Source organism: Myotis daubentonii, chromosome 7 (assembly GCF_963259705.1).
Source record: "Myotis daubentonii chromosome 7, mMyoDau2.1, whole genome shotgun sequence".
Taxonomy (NCBI): Eukaryota; Metazoa; Chordata; class Mammalia; order Chiroptera; family Vespertilionidae; genus Myotis; species Myotis daubentonii.
Window position 1 is genome coordinate 3,397,592 of NC_081846.1, and position 17,562 is coordinate 3,415,153.

The window sequence follows — 17,562 nt, forward strand, 5'->3', positions numbered from 1 at the left end:
CAGTCAGCTTGAGTTTAGAGCAAATACTATATGTATCTTTAAATGCTTAGCCTTGGCCAGTTCGGCTTGGCGGACAGAGCGTCAGCCTGCAGACTGAAGGGTCCTGGGTTTGACCTGGTCAAAGGCACAGGCCCAGGTTGCAGGCTTGATCCCCAGTAGGGGGCGTGCAGGAAGGAGGCAGCCGATCCATGATTCTCTCTCATCATTGATGTTTCCATCTCTCCCTCTCCCTTCCTCTCTGAAATCAATAAAAATATATTAATTTTTAAAAAATAAAAATAAATGCTTAGAGCAGTAAGGTGCATTCAGAGTGACAGGGACACAGAGCCTGGGAGGAGGCAGGGACTGGCCGGATGCCCAGGACATGCGTGGGGAAGGGCAGGCGCCACCCCAACTTAAAGACTCTCTCCCTCTGCTCCCACATCTCACAGTGTCCCGTGGGTGGTCTGTCAGAGAGATGCCCACAGGGCACACTCCTGTGCGCTCTGGCCTTCTCCCCGTCTCAGCCAGAACCACCCACCCCACTGCGGTGCCACACTGCCTGCCTGTGGGCTGTCCCCACCACCCAACACTCAGGAAGGAAGGGACAAATGCTACAGCAACTTTAAAGCTGCTGGGCCCTGGTCACAGGAAGGGCTCTATTAGATTTAACAAAACCGTGGCCAAATGTCTTGCCCTAGTACAGCCCTGTCCCAGGCACCGTTTGGCTGCCCTGGAAATTTAACAGGTGTCACAACCCTGTGTAAAACACGGCTCCTGGCCTGGCCAGGTGGCTCAGCGGTTGCGCGTCAACCTGTGAACCAGGAGGTCACTGTTCGATTCTCGGTCAGGGCACAAGCCAGGGTTGCAGGCTCCATCCCCTTTAGGGACGTGCAGGAGGCAGCTGATCGATGATTCTCTCCCATCTCTGATGTTTCTCTCTCTCTCTCTCTCTCTCTCTCTCTCTCTCTCCCTTCCTCTCTGAAATCAATACAAATATATTTAAAAAAACAAAAACAAAGCTCTTCCTGGCGTGTAGCTCAGTTGGTTAGAGCACTGTCCTGATACTCCATGGTTTGGGGTTTGATTCTGGTCAAGGCACATGTAAGAATCAACCAATGAATGTATAACTAAGTGAAACAACATACTGATGTTTTTTCTCTCTCCCTCTCCCTTCCTTTCTCTCTCTCAAATCAATAAATTAAAAACAAAACAAAACCCAAAGCTCTTGCCTGTCCCATCAGCCAGTTCTCCTCCCAAAGCCTCCTGTGCCGTCAAAGCCCTCCCTCACCCTCCCTCGCCTTCCCGGCTCAGCACACAGCGTCTCCCAGTGAAGTTACAGATCAGTCACCCTGGACCTTTCACTGTCTCTCTCCCACGTCTGAGCCTTCATGACAAGCCCTTCGGTACCAGGTCCACTTGCCCCCTCTGCTGCATGCACCCCATCTCCCCGCCCTGGGCTGCGGCAAGAACCCACTCACGGCCTACCTGCCTCCTTACTGCCCCCACACCTCAGCACAGTGTCCGGTCCCTGATCTACACAGCCAGGCCCCAGACACCCATCACTGTCTACACAGCACCCTCCCCGTTATCTACATGGCGATCCTTACTGTCGGGAAGAACTATGTCTCTTCCATTAGATCAGGCGCCTTTCCCGAGCCTGGGTCCGCAACACCCCTATTTCTGATTTCCCCACTCCCTGGGGCTATAGCATCAGAGGACTGCTCACCACCACCTCAGTAACATTTGTTGGAAAAATAAATGCGTTTATTTTGTTATTATCACCAGTGTTTAATTAGAAGAAAAAGTACCTGATTGAATCTCTGGGCATTTTCCAGAATTTTTCTTTCCTCCTTCAGACAGTTATAGATGATCATAGACATCAGTATTGGGTCTTCCTGGAAGTTATCCTATACGCGGGTGGTTCGGACAAAAGTAAATTAAGTGTCAGAATGTTTAAGCCATTGTGCATTATGAATTGAGATGGACTTGTTCATATTCACTGAGAAACCTCATCTCGCATTTATTAAGTTCTACAGAAGTTAATATTTGGTAAAATAAAAATATTCTTTTCACAAATTCTGACAAAAACTGCTCTAACTTTCCAATTAAGTGCAGGTACCTCAATTACGTCTTGATTTTAAAAACCAAGTATTTTTATACATGGTTCCTATAATACTTTTTCTTTGGTCTCTATTTTTCATTTATAGTAATGATCTTTTGTTAGGATCCTGAGACAACGCAAGTGATGCAGAAATGACCCATGACATTCCCGCTGGTCTCTGCTTCAATTAGACCAGAGATATTCTTTTCAATTTTTCTGCTTCCTTGTCAAAAGGAGTTTGCAAAATACTGGCAATCACGGCTTTATATAACAGGTATATGCAAGCAAAGTCGATAGGAGAACAAATGTTTATGAAGTTAATCTGACTTCCTCATCCGCTGGCATTGTAAAACCCTAGAGCCATTCTCAGAGGGAAAAAACAAGGTTCTCACGACCGACCTAAGTTGAACAGTTGGTTGCGTTTTATGAAACAAGAAAACCACGGTGCTCGCCTCTATTAAAACAGGAACGTTCCACTGATACAGAAATAACTATGGGAGCCAGACTTAAGGACGCGGGAGTGCTTCTGAGGTAACCCCCAAACTCGCAGCACATTCTCTCCTGCCGGACCCCCCTTGACCTTCCCTCGCAGGGCAGCCCCACGAGAAGCAAGGCCAGGAGGGCCTCGTTCCAACACCCCGATGCCCCGTGGGCTCCTGGGAGGCCCCACTGTCCTGGGCTTACTCTCCAGCGGAGACCAAGGACTCAGACCGGACTCAGCACTGAAGTTCCTTCGAGCTCTGACATGTCGCTATAGCTCACTGCTCTCAAAATGGCATCGTTTTCCTTTGGCTTCAATAGCAACAACTGTTAGTAAAACAATTTATAGCATCACATTTTTCTCAGCTACAGATGCCTAACACGTGATACGCTGAAACCTAAACATTCCACATGTGTTTACCAAACGAGCTGACATTTTATTTTACTTGTGCTCTGAAGGATCCCCACAGGAAGGGGCTGGGTTTGCAGCCTCTAACTTGTCTAAATGCCAGCGCGCGTGTGCGCACAGTGTCTGGCGAATGGGAAACTCTCATCGGCACACGGGCGCGTTGCACGGCGCACAGACCAGGCCGCACCTGGAGGTTGCGCTTGCTTTTCCTGATGTTGTGCTGCAGCAGGAAGTTGTTCTCCAGGGAGAAGCGGCTGTACTGGTCGTCCAGCTGCGACAGGAGGTCGTGGAAGCGGATGGTGGCGAACGAGACATCGTTGGCGGCGTGCTCCCTGGGTGGAAAGGCCACACACTTTACTCAGGGGCTGTGTTACACAAAACCACCGCTGCCTCCACACTGACGCTGCTAACGAGAGCGGGGAGTGCTCTCTTCGTTTTGATGGCTCTCCTGCCACATGGACCCCGCTCAGCGGCAGTCTGTCCAATGTTCCTGCTATACCCAGCCAGCCTGAGAAATCCCAGAGCTCCGACCGTGCACAGCACTGCTGATGGCGATCGACTCTGGAGGGGAGCAGTCAGAGGGCCCTTCACTGTCTATGCCGAACACTCTCGGAACATCAAAAGCATCTGCTGTCGGCAAGGAGAAATTCTAAAGTAGAGCATGGGTCACTTTTGAGAGGTACGCCCTGTCTGCGCCTTCCTATCTCTCATCAATATTTCCTATAACCCAGCTTTAATGGTCTCTTTTATTTTCTTTCTATGGCCTGTACCCTAACTTGGGAAGTAACTGGTGTCACATTACCTAACGTATCCAAAGCGTTTAGGAGCATCTATAATAATAAAAGGTCATTATAAAATAAAATAAAATAATATGCTAATTAGACCAGTGGTTCTCAAACTTCCTCATGCTCCGGCCCTTTAATACAGTTCCTCATGTTGTGGTGACCCCCAACCATAAAATTATTTTAGTGGCTACTTCATCACTGTAATGTTGCTACTGTTATGAATCGTCATGTAAATATCTGATATGCAGGATGTATTTTCATTGTTACAAATTGAACATAATTAAAGCATAGTGATTAACCAAAAAAAAAAAAAAAAAAAGTAATTATATATGTTTTCCGATGGTCTTAGGTGACCCCTGTGAAAGGGTCGTTCGACCCCCAAAGGGGTCGCGACCCACAGGTTGAGAACCGCTGGTCTAGACAAAGCCGCAGCGGGAAGGGGCTGCAGCAGAGGCCCCTGGCCACGGTGGTGGTGGGCAGGGCCGGGGCCAACGCCCTTGCACGCATTTCGGGCACCAGGGCCTCTAGTGTATCGTAATTAAACTGGCAAAACTACGTGAAAGTACTTAATGACTAATGTGTGTAGCTGTGTAGAGACACGTGCCACTCTCCAAACCAACACTCTTCCGTAACAGACAATCCCAGTGGCCTCTGATGAGGTTCATCTCCTAGTCAACGGGGCTCACGTCACTGGATCAACAAGTTCCTCGAAAAGCACAGAGCAACGCCCCCCTCTCCCCAGCGCCCCCCTTACCAGTCCTGCTTTTCCAGCCACTGGGCCAGGTACTGGCGGATCTCCATGGGGAAGCTGTCATCGTAGAGCTGGTGCACCTGCTCCAGGAACTTGGCGTCCAGCTGCTGGAGCTCGTACCACTGGGACATCCTGGAGGAAAGCAGACGGTCAGGCTGCTTAGCATGGTGCCTCCTGTGGATGCCTTGCTTGATCCAAAACATAACTTGCCTCTGAACTATATTGTTTCAATAGTGTCTGTATTAGAAAGCCTGGTTTTTTGTTGTTGTCACTTTTTAATCTTTATTGTTTAAAGTATTACGTATGCCCCCTTTTCCCCCCTTGGCCCCCTCCGGCCTGCCTTCCCAGCCCCCCTCCAAGGTCTTTGGTTGATTACCTCCCACCCACTCTCCCCTGCCTTCCCTCCAGAGATTCCACACTCTTCTTTTTTCTTTTTTTTTTTAAAGCAACTTCTTTCTTTTTTTAAAATTTTTTAAAAAATATATTTTATTGATTTTTTACAGAGAGGAAGGGAGAGAGATAGAGAGTTAGAAACATGGATGAGAGAGAAACATCGATCAGCTGCCTCCTGCACATCTCCTCCTGGGGATGTGCCCGCAACCCAGGTACATGCCCTTGACCGGAATCGGACCTGGGACCTTTCAGTCCACAGGCTGACGCTCTATCCACTGAGCCAAACCGGTTTCGGCCTTTTTTTTTTTTTTAATTTTTTAAATTGATTTCAGAGAGGAAGGGGGGTAGAGAGATAGAAACATCAATGATGAGAGAGAATCATTGATTTGCTGCCTCCTGCGCGCCCCACACTGGGCACTGAGCCCACAACCCAGGCATGTGCCCTTAACTGGAATCGAACCCGGACCCTTCAGTCCCCACAGGCCGACGCTCCATCCACCGAGCCAAACCAGCTAGGGCTGCACTCTGTTTTTTAAATTGACGTTTGGAGTCAATATTTTTTTTTCTTTTCCAGGAAACACATTGTAAGATCTTTGCTTAAACTTCTCAGGTAAGCCCTTTCTGGACTCCTTACTTAAAGGGACACCACCTCTCACCCTGGAAAATGCTATGCCTCTTCCTGATGCATTTTTCTCCATAGCACTTACCACCATCTAACCTACCACGTATTTTCTTCTTTTTTTAAAGATGTTTCTTATTGGTTTTAGAGAGAGAGGAAGGGAGAGGGAGAGAGAGAGAGAAACATCAGTGATGAGAGAGAATCATGGATCGGCTGCCTCCTGCACGCCCCACACTGGGATCGAGCCCGCAACCCAGGCATGTGCCCTGACGGGAATGCAACCTAAGTCACACCGGCTGGGCCACATATTTTCATTACTTTCGTTCTCCTCACACGAGGAAAGGGATTTCCGGGAGGTTTTGTTCACTGCCATACTCCAGGACAGTGCTGGACACACAGTAGGTGTTCAATAAATATGCCCTTTAAATAAATCTGTACTCTTATAAACAAATAAATGCAAAACAACCTAGATTTTACTTTAGGGCAAATCATAAGAACTCTCCCAAAATCGATCTCTTACAAATTACAGTACATTGGTAATTTAACTCAAAGAATTTAAAATTCGTATCTCACATTTTATGATTCATAGGTTAAAATGGATTATTCTTGTTATATAGCTTTTAAAAGAGACATGTTTTCTTCTTTGCCAACTGCAAACAGTAAGTCTGGCACAAAATGTCTTAAATCTCAGTGATAACTTAAAGATCAAAACAACAGCATTAAATATATGATAACTGGGAAGGATCAAGTAATGCCATCTCTTTGCATAACTGTAAGTCCGTTTTTACACAGCAATGCTAAAGATTAAGAACTAAGACAAAAGCCTAACTGAAGGGAGCCCTGACATCCAGTAGGAGAGGGGGCCTCCCATCGCCAGGGCGGTTTTGGGTCTGCACCAGGCTCGGCGACACCGTTCGGGTGGATGGACGTGAGTGCTGTCCTGCCCGCCCTCTGAGGGGTCTGGCTTTGCAAGCAGCGACTGGCTTCCTGGCGAGCACGTGTGCAGCACAGAGTCCTATCTACTCCACAAGTGTCCTCCCAAAGGACGATAAGACATGGTGGGAGCAAACTTGTGACCGTCACGGAAGCCAGCAGGAACGGACGCAGCCCACCCTGTCGCACTCTTTCTCTGGCCACTCGGTGCTCACGTCAAATGTCTGTGCCTGAGGGGAAGGCTCCAGATCTGTGGTCTCTCCCACCCTGTCATGCGTCTCCTAAGGATGTGCCTTAGGTAAGTACGCGCCTGGCGCGACGGCTCTGGCCAGGCGAGTGGCCCCAGGCCACTCATCGGCCTGTCAACAGGCTGGTGGTTAGGACCCGATGAGCTAGGCCAGAGGCACTACCTGGCACCCAGCAGGCAATCAATCATTCACACCAACAAAACCAGGACCCATCTTACCAAGCATGTCACCAACACAGGGATCGGCACGATCGTCCTCCCATGACCTGGCTCCGGTCCCAAGAGCTCCTACGTCCCGGCCTCCGCACGACTTCCCAATCCAGCCTCTGCCACCCTCCGGTCGGACCACATCCCTCCTTTGTTTAAAACTGCCGCAGTGTGTGTGTGTGCTCAGGCTGCCTTCCTCCCAGGCCTCATCTTTTTCATCTATGAGCAAAGCAGCCCAGGCACCCAGTTCTCCCTGGGTGTTGGCTCTGCCCACCGTTCCCGCTGTTGCCTTTGAAGACAGTCTCCCCACAGATGTCTGCCTCTCTACATCCGACCAGCGTCCCAGGGAGGTGGACCCCCCTTCTCCATTGAGCTGCCTGAGCCTGACTCAGAAACAGCGATGCTTCTTAGACGGGAACCCCGTGGCATTCTGTACCTCTCTCTGTTAGAGTGCAGCCCCTGCCTTCCACAGAGAGCCAGTCCCCTGCGTGATGTCAGCTCCGAGTTGCAGGGACCATGTCTCAAAAAAAAAAAAAAGCAGCTCTCTGCTCCTGGGACAGTGTCCTGCACATGTCATGCACCAATAACAGTTGGTGGAATTGGAAATCTGGTGTCTGACCAAGAGCAACAGAAAAGTCAAGGGCGAACCGTATTCCCGCACAACCTGTTTGAGCCCCGCACCCTCATTCAGCAGTGGCTGCACACTGGCTTCCGGGGAGGCTCAAGTCTGATTGCCACCCCCGTAACAGCAACCACCTCTCCAACCTACACAGACAACACGCCAAGCGCAGTCACCCAAACACCAGTGCGTCTACCCCCCGAGCTCCTCCGGACAAGCCAGGAAAGTTCAAGGAAGACGGGCTGTATTATTGGGGGGTTGCAGGGAGGAAACGATCCCTTTCTTATTCTGGGAAGACACTAAGCTCCTTGCACATAGAGGCACATCTAAGTCCCCGGCCATGCACCGTCCCTTCATTGCCATGGGCAGTTCATGACCCATCGCCTGTGCCCCCGCCAGGGGCTGGGGATTCCGTCTGAGCAGCAGCTGCACCCAGCGCTCAGGGGCCAGACCGTCGGGTTTGTGTGCACAGGACGAGCTTCTAACCCGGAACGCTCTGCAGGGGCGGATGGAACACGCCGACCCAAACTTCCCGCGGGCCCTGGAGGCCCTCCAAACCCGGGCAGGGGCGGGAAGGACGGCATCGCGGGGGAGAGGCATTTCACAAGCCATCGCTACCGCCAGGGCAAGGCTGGCCGAGCAGCCATGCCGGCACCGAGAGCCGCACCTGGGACACTCCGGACACGCGCCCTGCGGGGAGGGGGCCGACACACCTGTCAGCGCTGCCAGCCCGTCCAGGCCGGGCGCCCCGCTGCCCCTCCCCGCCCCGCCGCCGATCGGACGCATCCCAGCCCGGTACCGGAACCCACGCTCACTCACTCTGCGCGCCGGGCGAGCGGGGCGGGCGAAGGCGCCCCCGGGCCGGTTCAGCTGGACTTGGGGTCCGGCAGGTGTCGCTCAGGTGAGGCGGGACCTCCCTGCAGACTCCGCGCCGGAAAACGAAAGTGCCGGCGAGGAGAAAAGGCAGTGACGGCCGCCCCGCCCCCTTCGCCTCCACCAATCAGCGGCCCTGCGCTCAGCCAATCGGACGCGGCTGTTCCGCCCGCGCGCTGCCTCCCCCCGCGGGGCCGCCGACCGGCCAATCCGCTGGGCCCTTCCGTAGCCTTTGGGCGGGGACCCGCGTGAGTGACGTGTGGCCCTGCTGGTCTGGCAACTTGGCTGCGGGACAGTTGTGTTTTCACCTTCTAGGGAGCAGCTGAGAAGGAAGTGGTGCGCCGAGGTCCAGACTAGGAAATGTCTGCGTGGCTCCCCGCTCCGAGAGCCTGCGGCGGGGGCGGCGCGTGGCCATCGGAAACTCACGTGGCAGCTGAAGCCGGTGGGGGGCGTGCAGGGGGCAGCCGGTCCATGATTCCCTCTCATCATGGAGGTTTCTCTCTCTCTCCCTCTCCCTTCCTCTCTGAAATCAATAAAAATATTTTTTAAAAAAAATGCAGTATAGAGAACAAAGTACCACCCCAGTGCTGCAAGAAGATATAGAAATGTGTCCTGGCCGGTGTGGCTCAGTAGATAGAGCGTTGGCCTGTGGATTGAGGGGTCCCAGGTTCAAGTCCGATCAAGGGCATGTACCTTGGTTGCGGGCACATCCCCAGTAGGGAGTGTGCAGGAGGCATGTTTCTAACTCTCAATGCCTCTCCCTTCTTCTGTAAAAAATCAAGATATATTTAAAAAAAAAGAATATATAGAAATGTAAATACATGACAGGAGAGGGGAATGGAGCGGTGGGCTACTTTATCCGTTTTTCTTTTTTTATCACTTTCCCCTATTACACTTGCAGCCCAACCCCTCCGGGACGCCTTTGAAGTCGGTGCTTCCAGGAGCGCTGCCCGGGCTGCGGGAGGGGGGGGCGGTGCTCTGGGCCGCGAGGCCAGGCGGGGGGCGGGGTGTTTCCATGGCAACGGGCCTGCGCGGCGGGAGGGGCGCGCGCGGGGAAGAGCCGCCCCACGTGCTTTCGGGGAAACGCTCCGAGGCCGAGAAGGCGCCGAGTTGAGGGGAAATGAAAAGCGAAAGCGGGCCGGGCGCGGTGCGCAGGCGCGGGCGCAGGCCGGGGCTTTCCCGCGGAGCCCCCCCCCCGCAGTCCCCGGTGCCCCCGCAACCCCCGGCGAGCACGCGCGCACCCCGCGCTCCCTGCCCGGGCCGCACCCGAGAGGCGTGGTCCTTGCACAGAATGGGGGGGTGGAGGCGGGAGGGGACCGTGTCCGTTGCTTCAGGTGCTGGGCAGCTCGCCCGTCCCACTCCCCCCGTCTGCGCTTCCCTGGGAGTCGCGCCGTCCTAACCTCGCTTCTCCGTCGCACCACCGTCTGCACGCGGCTCGCTCGGGCCTTGCGGGTCCTGCAGGCTCTGTCCCCTCCCAGCGGGGTCCCTGACCTTGAACCTGAGATGAAGCGGGGCTGGCTGTCTCTGGGGCTGTCCTTTCTCTAGACCAGTGGTTCTCAATCTTCCTGATGCCGCGACCCTTTAATCCAGTTCCTCATGTGGTGACCCCCAACCATAAAATTATTTTCGTTGCTACTTCATAACTAATTTTGCTGCTGTTATGAATTGTCATGTAAATATCTGATATGCAGGATGTATTTTCATTGTTACAAATTGAACATAAAGCATAGTGATTAATCACACAAACAATATGTAGTTATATATGTGTTTTCCGATGGTCTTAGGCAACCCCTGTGAAAGGGTCGTTTGACCCCCCAAAGGGGTCGCGACCCACAGGCTGAGAACCGCTGATCTAGACCCACGAGGGCTTTCCTCTCTCCGGGTAGCAGTTCTCCCAGCGATTATACGGAGGAGGTCGGAGAAGCAGGGAGGAGGGGGGGAGCGAGCATGACGGTCACTGTGATTGGGAAAGTGTGGCGGCTCTGCCTGCAGCCTGCGCGGCTCATCCAATGGTTCCGGGAGGCCCTGCCTCACGTCTGGGGTCTCTGCCTACCTACTAAGAGGGGTAAGAGGGGCCTGGGGACCAACCGAGGACCTCCAGGGTGAGGGGACCCACCCCACTGGACCCAGCCTCCAGCCTGCAATGAGCCAGCGCCAGGCCCCAGGGCTGCACTTCCCCCGACCCCACAGTGCAGACGGTGCCCGTCTGCTCCAGCCTCCAGGAGAGGGCATGGGTAGTTTCCAGTGCAAAGGCACAATGTGGGGCCCCTTTTCCAAATGTACGAAGAATTTCAAGAAGGCAGCAGCAGAGCCTTCAACCAAGCCGGCAGCCGCCTGCCCGCCCCGGGGGACTGCACAGGGAGCGGGAAGGCCCTGGCGGGGGGCCTGGGCGGGGCTTCCTCTGCAGAAGGCTGGCTACCTGTTTAGGTAAAACCAGTGAAGACCTGGATCTAACGAAGAAACAGGCCAGGACACCACTCCTTCCTGGGGGCACTTGAGTAGCATCAGGCCTTCCGCGTTCCCTGGAGAGCCTGTGTGATCTGCTCTGCCTCCCTTCTTTTTCATTGCTTTTAGAGAAAGAAAGATGAGAGAGAGTGTGAGAGAGAGAGATGGATGGGTCTCATGGGTGGGTTGCCTCCCACACATGCCCCCAGCTGGGGCTGGGGATCAAAGCTGCAACCCAAGTACAATGCCCTTGACCTGGTATTGACCTGGAGACCCCTGGGTGTGCGGCCCACGCTCTGACCACTGAGCAATGCCAGCCGGGGGTCCGGGAAAGGATTGTAATGAGCGCACCATTCTCCCACGCTCTTTAACCTCTCCCTATCCCCACCCTGTCTAGGCATCCTCCAAGATTCTTTCCTCAGAGGCAGTGGTGAGACATCTAAGTGGATGACTGTGAAACCTTAGGTAAGACAGTGGGGTGGAGCATTTTTACCCGGGGCAGGACGAGTAGGGCCCTGAGTTTAAGGAGTGGAGTTAGGGGGATGTTTCAGGAACTCCTGCGTGGGCAGATGTCCGGTATGCCTGGCACACATGAGGTATCCAAATGGAAGGAAAGTTAGAGTGAGATAATCAAGCTGTCATTCCAGAGCATTGCTACAGAGTGGGGAGGTTCAGAGGGGGGTGACCGAAGGGGATCCCTATGTTGCTTGAGCAATCGCAGGCGTGTTTTGGTTATTCAGTTCGAAGTCTAATTGGGGACTGGTCCATGATTTTAGAGTCTGAAGGCATCATAAAGGGAATTCTAGCGTAGTCTTGCAGGCAGACCCAGGGGTAAAGGAAAGAAAGGAATTCATTACCATCCTCCCTGGGTTCAAACACCAAATCATTAGCATACGCATTAGAGAGCAGACGGTGCTAGGTTCTAGGGGTATACCTATGAAGAAAGCCTTCCTCGTCCATGCACATACAGAGCTTGCAGAGAGTCTAAGAAGGCACATGATACACATTTACAACAAAGGTGATAAGAACCGTGCTGGGAGCTAGAGGATGTGAAGCAGGCGTGACGTGACCTGAGCCATGTGTGTGCATGCATGTGTGTGCATGTGTGTGTGCATGTGCGTGTGCGTGTGTTTGAAAGGACGGTCGTTCGGAGCCTGGAGGATGTCCGATCCTAATCCAGTAGGTGAGATGGGGCTGGAGACCTGAGAGGACAGAGCAGAGGGAGCTGAGAGCGAGCGTGACCACCAGAGAAACTGAAAGCAGTTCACTCCGTCTCCTGTGTGTGCTCTGGAGGCTGAGACGCCCTTGGGGAGAAGTGATGATGAGAGATGAGTTGAGACTAAAAAGAGACTAAAAAATGGCTTTGGAAAGATCTGTTAGAACTATGGTCTGGAGTTGGGATCCTTAATTGTTTTTTTGTGCCAGGAACCTCTCTGGCAGTCTAAGGAAACCTATGGATGCCTTCAAGGAATAATGTTTTTAGTCGAATAAAATGGGTAAGATTCCAAAGGAAACCAAAACCACTGAAATACAGGTATCAAAATATTAACACCAATCTTGTAATATAAGTGCTTTATTAATGGCACCACATAAGATCTAGCAACGGGTCTGATGAATGCAATTTCAAAACCGTGCTTAGCACAAGCGATATTTTGAGATAAATGTAGCAACTGTGATGAGAACATGGTGTAGGTCATGGTTTGTTGGCGTTGTACCTCTCTAAAGGAATTTCCGTTTCAGCAACAAGTTGGTAGAAATAAACTCCCAACTCTTGCCATGCAAACCCACAACCCTCCGGAATTCTGCGCATACTCTCTAGGCGAGCACTGCTCCGCCCGAGCGTCACGAGCCATTTGAAGAGTGTAAGCAGCGACTGGAAGGATCCGTTTGCTTTCAGTGGAGCGCTCTGCTCTGCCGACACAGGAGGCATGTGGAGCTGTTTGCTGTGTTTACCGGGAGGTGTTGCAGAGCGTGTCCTCTTCACCCTTTTCTCATGGCGTCCTCTTGGGAGGACTCCGGCTGAAATGCTCTGTGTCTGACAGGGGTGGTGACACACCTACGGGCCTTCCAGGAAAGGGTGCCTTTTACTGTCTAAATTATACTTCAGTGAGCCAGACTTTTCAAAATGCAATCATCGGTCGGTCAGTGCTCGTGGTCAGGTGACAGAAGACGGCCGTCTGTGTGAGAAACTGGAGTGTGTGCACACAGAGGCCGGCTGGCGAAGTCTGGGCCACAGCATCAGCTGCGAGCACGGTGCTAGCACGCCTGTCCCCTCACTCTGCTCCTCTGCCAGGGGGCGTGCCTGGTGAAGGTGCGAGGTTCGAGGTGAAGAAAACACCTGGGGTTTGCAGGCTCCCATTCCTACGCTAGGGTTCTTCGGGGACTTTCCTTGCTCCCTCGAGACGTTGAGGAAGTCCACTGGCAGCGCCTTCCTTCAGATGAAGGCGCCGATACTCGGTACAATTGTGGAGGATAAGAAGCCGTTGTGGGGGAGAAGGGATGAGATGGGAGATGAAGCATAAAGAGATGAAAATGTGACTTTGGGAAGATCTGTTAAGAATGACGGTCCAGCGCTGGGACCATAATGTAAAGAATATTATTCGTTACATTAAAAAGCATTGGAAAAGGGATTAGCAAGATGGACGCCTGTGACGGGTGTGGGATGGGTGACGGGAAAGTGGAAACATGACTGCTATTTTGAAAATCTTCCTTGTGTTTCATTAGATGCTGCTTGTTTGCTCCTAGCTGGCAGAAAAAAAAATATTCCGGGGCAGAGAGGGGACTGATAAGACGGAATCTCCTGTTAGGAAGGTAGGTTATGTTAAATCTTTTTATTTTTTAAATTTTTTCATGGGACTTTGGCCTCTCCCTGTCTGCTTGCCTGGGGGCCAGGAAAGGGTGGAAGTTGGAGAGGCGTCCTCAGAGGGACTGACATTTCTGCCTGAGTCAGGGCTCCCGGTGGACACCAGCCTCGGGCTTTTCCCCGCAGTGAGTCATGCAGATGCCTGGCATAGAGACCTGCCCAGGTCCCGGCACCAGGGATCCCACACTCTGACTCAGAGCAACCGCTGGGCGATGGCATCGCTAAGCATCCAGTCTGGTCCGTAATATCAGTGCCCCATATGCCACCAGGAGGGACTCTGGTCCCCAACCCGAGAGGCTTACGGGAAGTCACTGTGATGCAATATGGCCCCAGCGGCAAAGGCATCTGGGACATGTTGGATTCTTAACTCTCCGTAACCCCAGGCTTGGCTGACGACCCAGAAAGCCGGAATGCCACCCAAAGACAAACGCCATGCTCCCGGGAAGGTTAACGAATGTATAGAGTGTGATCCCTGCGTGATGTTACCTGTTAACTCAGGAGAGCACTGTTCTTTCTGGTGGTCTACTAGTAAGTGACTACCCACCATCTGGTTTCACTACAAACCCCTATAAAGAGACCCGGACCTGGGAGGGAGGGATTCTTCCCGCCCGGCCGGCACTGGCAGCAGCTGCCTTGCCCGAGTATGTACGTTTCTCCTATTAAAGCTCTTACGGATTTGGAGAAGGCTGCGTGTCAGTTCTTTGGAATCCACCCTGAATTTAGACTTTTGGGGCTTCCCCCCAACAGAGGAATCCCTGGCAGTGATCCCAGCAGCTGTGAACCCCAAAGTTGGGACCCTGTGGACACGACAGTCAGGAGGCCTCCTAGTTCAGCCCTGGGTACCCGGCTGTCGCTGCCCCCTTATTCCCGCCAGGCTGGGTCCAGGGTACGACTCTTCCCTGCGGGCACTCAGGACGCTGGCTTAGTAGACTGTTCCCTCAGGCGCTCCTGCTGGCTTCTGAGTAATGCAGTGAGGCCTTGTTATTCTTGACCTATTCTGAAATATTTTTTTAAAATCATTTTTTTAAAATTAACTTTATTGGGGTGACATTGGTCAACGTGATCATATAGGTTTCAGGCGTGGGTTTCTATGTTACAGGGTCTGTATATTGTACCATGTGCCCACCACCCAAAGTCAAGTCTTCTCCTGCCACCATGTATCAGGATCCCTATTCTGAAATCTTAACCTTGAGCCTTCTAGAGCCAAAGTCATAAGTAACACAGGAGAAACAAATTCAGAGCTGCAACACAGATGAACAAATGAGTCTTTGGTTCATATCATATTAACACTTGGTTTTTAAAAGTCTCTTATCTTGCAAGTTTATCTGAAGCTTTGGTTTAGGGGTGGCAGCGAGAGGAGAGCTTCAACCATGGGGCATATACAGAGCTGAAGAAAGAAGATGTGACTGCTGGCAAACATCAGTCTTTCAGGTTCCCTTTGCTTCTTTCCTGTGTGTGTCAGGAGTTGATCCTGTCATTCAGCAGAATAGGGAGACTTCATCTAAAATTGAAAAATGAAAAGGACCTTTGAGGAAATGACTGCTTGGCAAATAAATCACTATTTCTTATGTAAACATCCACGGCTACTAACTACTCCATAATCGTTGTACCAATTAACTACTAAGCATTCAAAAGATACCTTTAAGTAGATGAAAACTGTTTAAAGAAGGCCTATTCGTCTTGCGAAAAGTAAGAAGAAATGGGTGCAAAATGTAGCAAAAGTTCTCTCATAACTACATGATTTAAGGACAACTAACAACGGAATGGCCGTCCAAGGCGACTATGGATTTTTCATCCCTAGAAAGTTTTCAGGAAAAGGACTAATAAAACCCACTTGATTTATAGTCAGACAGACATTTCTCGGGCCTCAGAGTCCCTGCAAGAGTCTATTACTCTGACGTTCGGTCATCGTGGTGCAAGTTGGGGGTTTGAACTGCTTGACAGTATTGGGGCATGAGAACAGATGGAAGGCACCCTAAATCTCATTACTGGATTTACAATTATGACGCAGCTCTCAGAAGAGTAGTATTACACTGCTGTTTGTTCCTCATATACCACTGGCAGAGGCTCCCGGGACGAACAATGCGAGCAACAGTTCATCAAGAAAAATGGGAACTGGTGGTGCTTGAACTGCTAAAGTAAATATTAAAGTAAGCTTTTAAGTATTGACTATTACGTGTGGTCTGCTCAAGTGGGGAGAGAGGTGGGGACTGGCATGGCCAACAGTGGAATTAGGGACGAAGTGTATTTGAGAGGGTTCAGGAATGTTCTGTCCTGTGGTGGCCTGAGATGGGAAGAATTGAAAGCCGTTCAAGCAAGTAAAGATGCCTGCTTTCCACACGGGTAAGATCAGCGGCACGCAGGCCCATACAGACATCCTTGTGTTATGCTAATGAACCTGTTTTCTCGCGGCCCTGGCTCCGCCCACCACCTTTGCTCACTTGGGAATGCCCTTGGCCATGGAGGAGGGCCTGGAGAAGAGAGGGAACCTACTGCGGTTTCGATGGTCGTGGGACTCAGGTTTTCTCTCAGCACCGCGTACACACTGGGCGACATTGGAAGGAGGTCTGATGGAGACTGGGGCTCGGCTGAATCGCTTCGGCTTAAAGAAATAACAAGGAAAATAGTGAAGAGGATGAACCAGTCATAGCGCCTGTGGCCTACTGTGCCAGGGACGCATTTCCAGGGCTTTATCTAGTTGTGACACTGAGATGCCTCATGCATCACCTGACATCACAGCATCAGCGACTGTGGAAGGCATGGCATGTCCCGGGCAGCTTCGTAACTTCAGTCAGGGTAGACTGTGGTGTGTCTTGAAGACTAGCTCTATGTATTCAGGAAAGCGGAGCGTGAGCACAAAACGCTTTATTCTCCGGTATATGTGTTCTCCCCACCCTTAAAGTTCCTACAGAAAAGCTTCTTTTTGGATGCGTTCAATAATGAACATTTTACATGCGACTAAGATTACTTACATGGTCGAGATGGGGATAAAAACAGAAGGAACATAACCTTTGTCCCCCTTTTCTGTCGGTCGTGAAACTGGAAAAGAAAGTGTTGGGAAACACATTACCGATATTATTGATGACATTAGAAAAGTCTAGAAAGATATGAGTAATGCTGAAAATAAGAGAGATGATACAAAAGCTTATTGATTCACGAAACTCTTTAGTTGAGTATTTTAGATGTGCAGAAAAGGTGCAAGAAGAGAAAAACACATCTTTTGGCAGGTCCAATCTAACTTTACGTATGAATGTCTCTAAAGGGCATGAGAAAAATTGGGAATCAGCCTGGCCGGTGTGGCTCCGTGGTTGAGCGTCGACTTATAAACCAGGAGTTCACGGTGCGATTCCCTGTCAGGGCACATGCCTGGGTTGCGGGCTCCATCCCCAGTAAGGGGCATGCAGAAAGCAGCCCATCTATAATTCTCTCTCATCATTGATGTTTCTCTCCCTTCCTCCCTGAAATCAATAAAAATATACATTTAAAAAAGAAAAACTGGGAAATCAACTATATTACTCGCTTCTACGTTACATTTAAGTTTGATTATAAGGACTGATTTATTTGTGTTTTGGGGGATTTAAAGTGATTCCGTTCTTTTCATTAAAACTGACACCAATCATGATCTTATAATTCCACAAATTTTTGAAGCACAGACATCAGTGCTACTAGAAGCCCTGCTGTGCTGTGGTCACAGGATGTGTAGACGTCAGCCTGGGAAACAGCCCGCTTCCCTGCTGTCCTACGCTGGCCTTGTGCTTGCTCCAGCTGTCATTTGGACCAACTGTCATTTGTTTCATTGGCATTTGTTGCTTCATTTGGTCAGAGGTAAAGACACTTAGGGTCTGTTGTTTTATT

General features: G+C 51.2%; 2 protein-coding genes across 3 annotated transcripts in view; both read right to left on the bottom strand.

Moving 5' to 3' along the window:
- The window catches only part of STAT1 (signal transducer and activator of transcription 1), a 35,647-nt gene extending 27,143 nt beyond the window's left edge, over positions 1 to 8,504 (bottom strand). For both annotated transcript variants that reach the window (XM_059702591.1, XM_059702590.1), the window contains exons 1-4: positions 8,346 to 8,504; positions 4,512 to 4,640; positions 3,160 to 3,304; positions 1,791 to 1,889 (exon numbers count right to left, since the gene is read on the bottom strand). In XM_059702591.1, the coding sequence (XP_059558574.1) occupies positions 1,791 to 1,889; positions 3,160 to 3,304; positions 4,512 to 4,639 (372 nt within the window). In that variant the 5' untranslated portion in view covers position 4,640; positions 8,346 to 8,504. The remainder of the gene's footprint in view (positions 1 to 1,790; positions 1,890 to 3,159; positions 3,305 to 4,511; positions 4,641 to 8,345) is intronic.
- Positions 8,505 to 14,332: 5,828 nt separating this feature from the next.
- STAT4 (signal transducer and activator of transcription 4) overlaps positions 14,333 to 17,562 on the bottom strand; it is a 76,169-nt gene continuing 72,939 nt past the window's right edge. The window contains exons 22-24 of the mRNA XM_059702584.1: positions 16,680 to 16,746; positions 16,201 to 16,309; positions 14,333 to 15,208 (exon numbers count right to left, since the gene is read on the bottom strand). Of these exons, the coding sequence (XP_059558567.1) occupies positions 15,182 to 15,208; positions 16,201 to 16,309; positions 16,680 to 16,746 (203 nt within the window). The 3' untranslated portion in view covers positions 14,333 to 15,181. The remainder of the gene's footprint in view (positions 15,209 to 16,200; positions 16,310 to 16,679; positions 16,747 to 17,562) is intronic.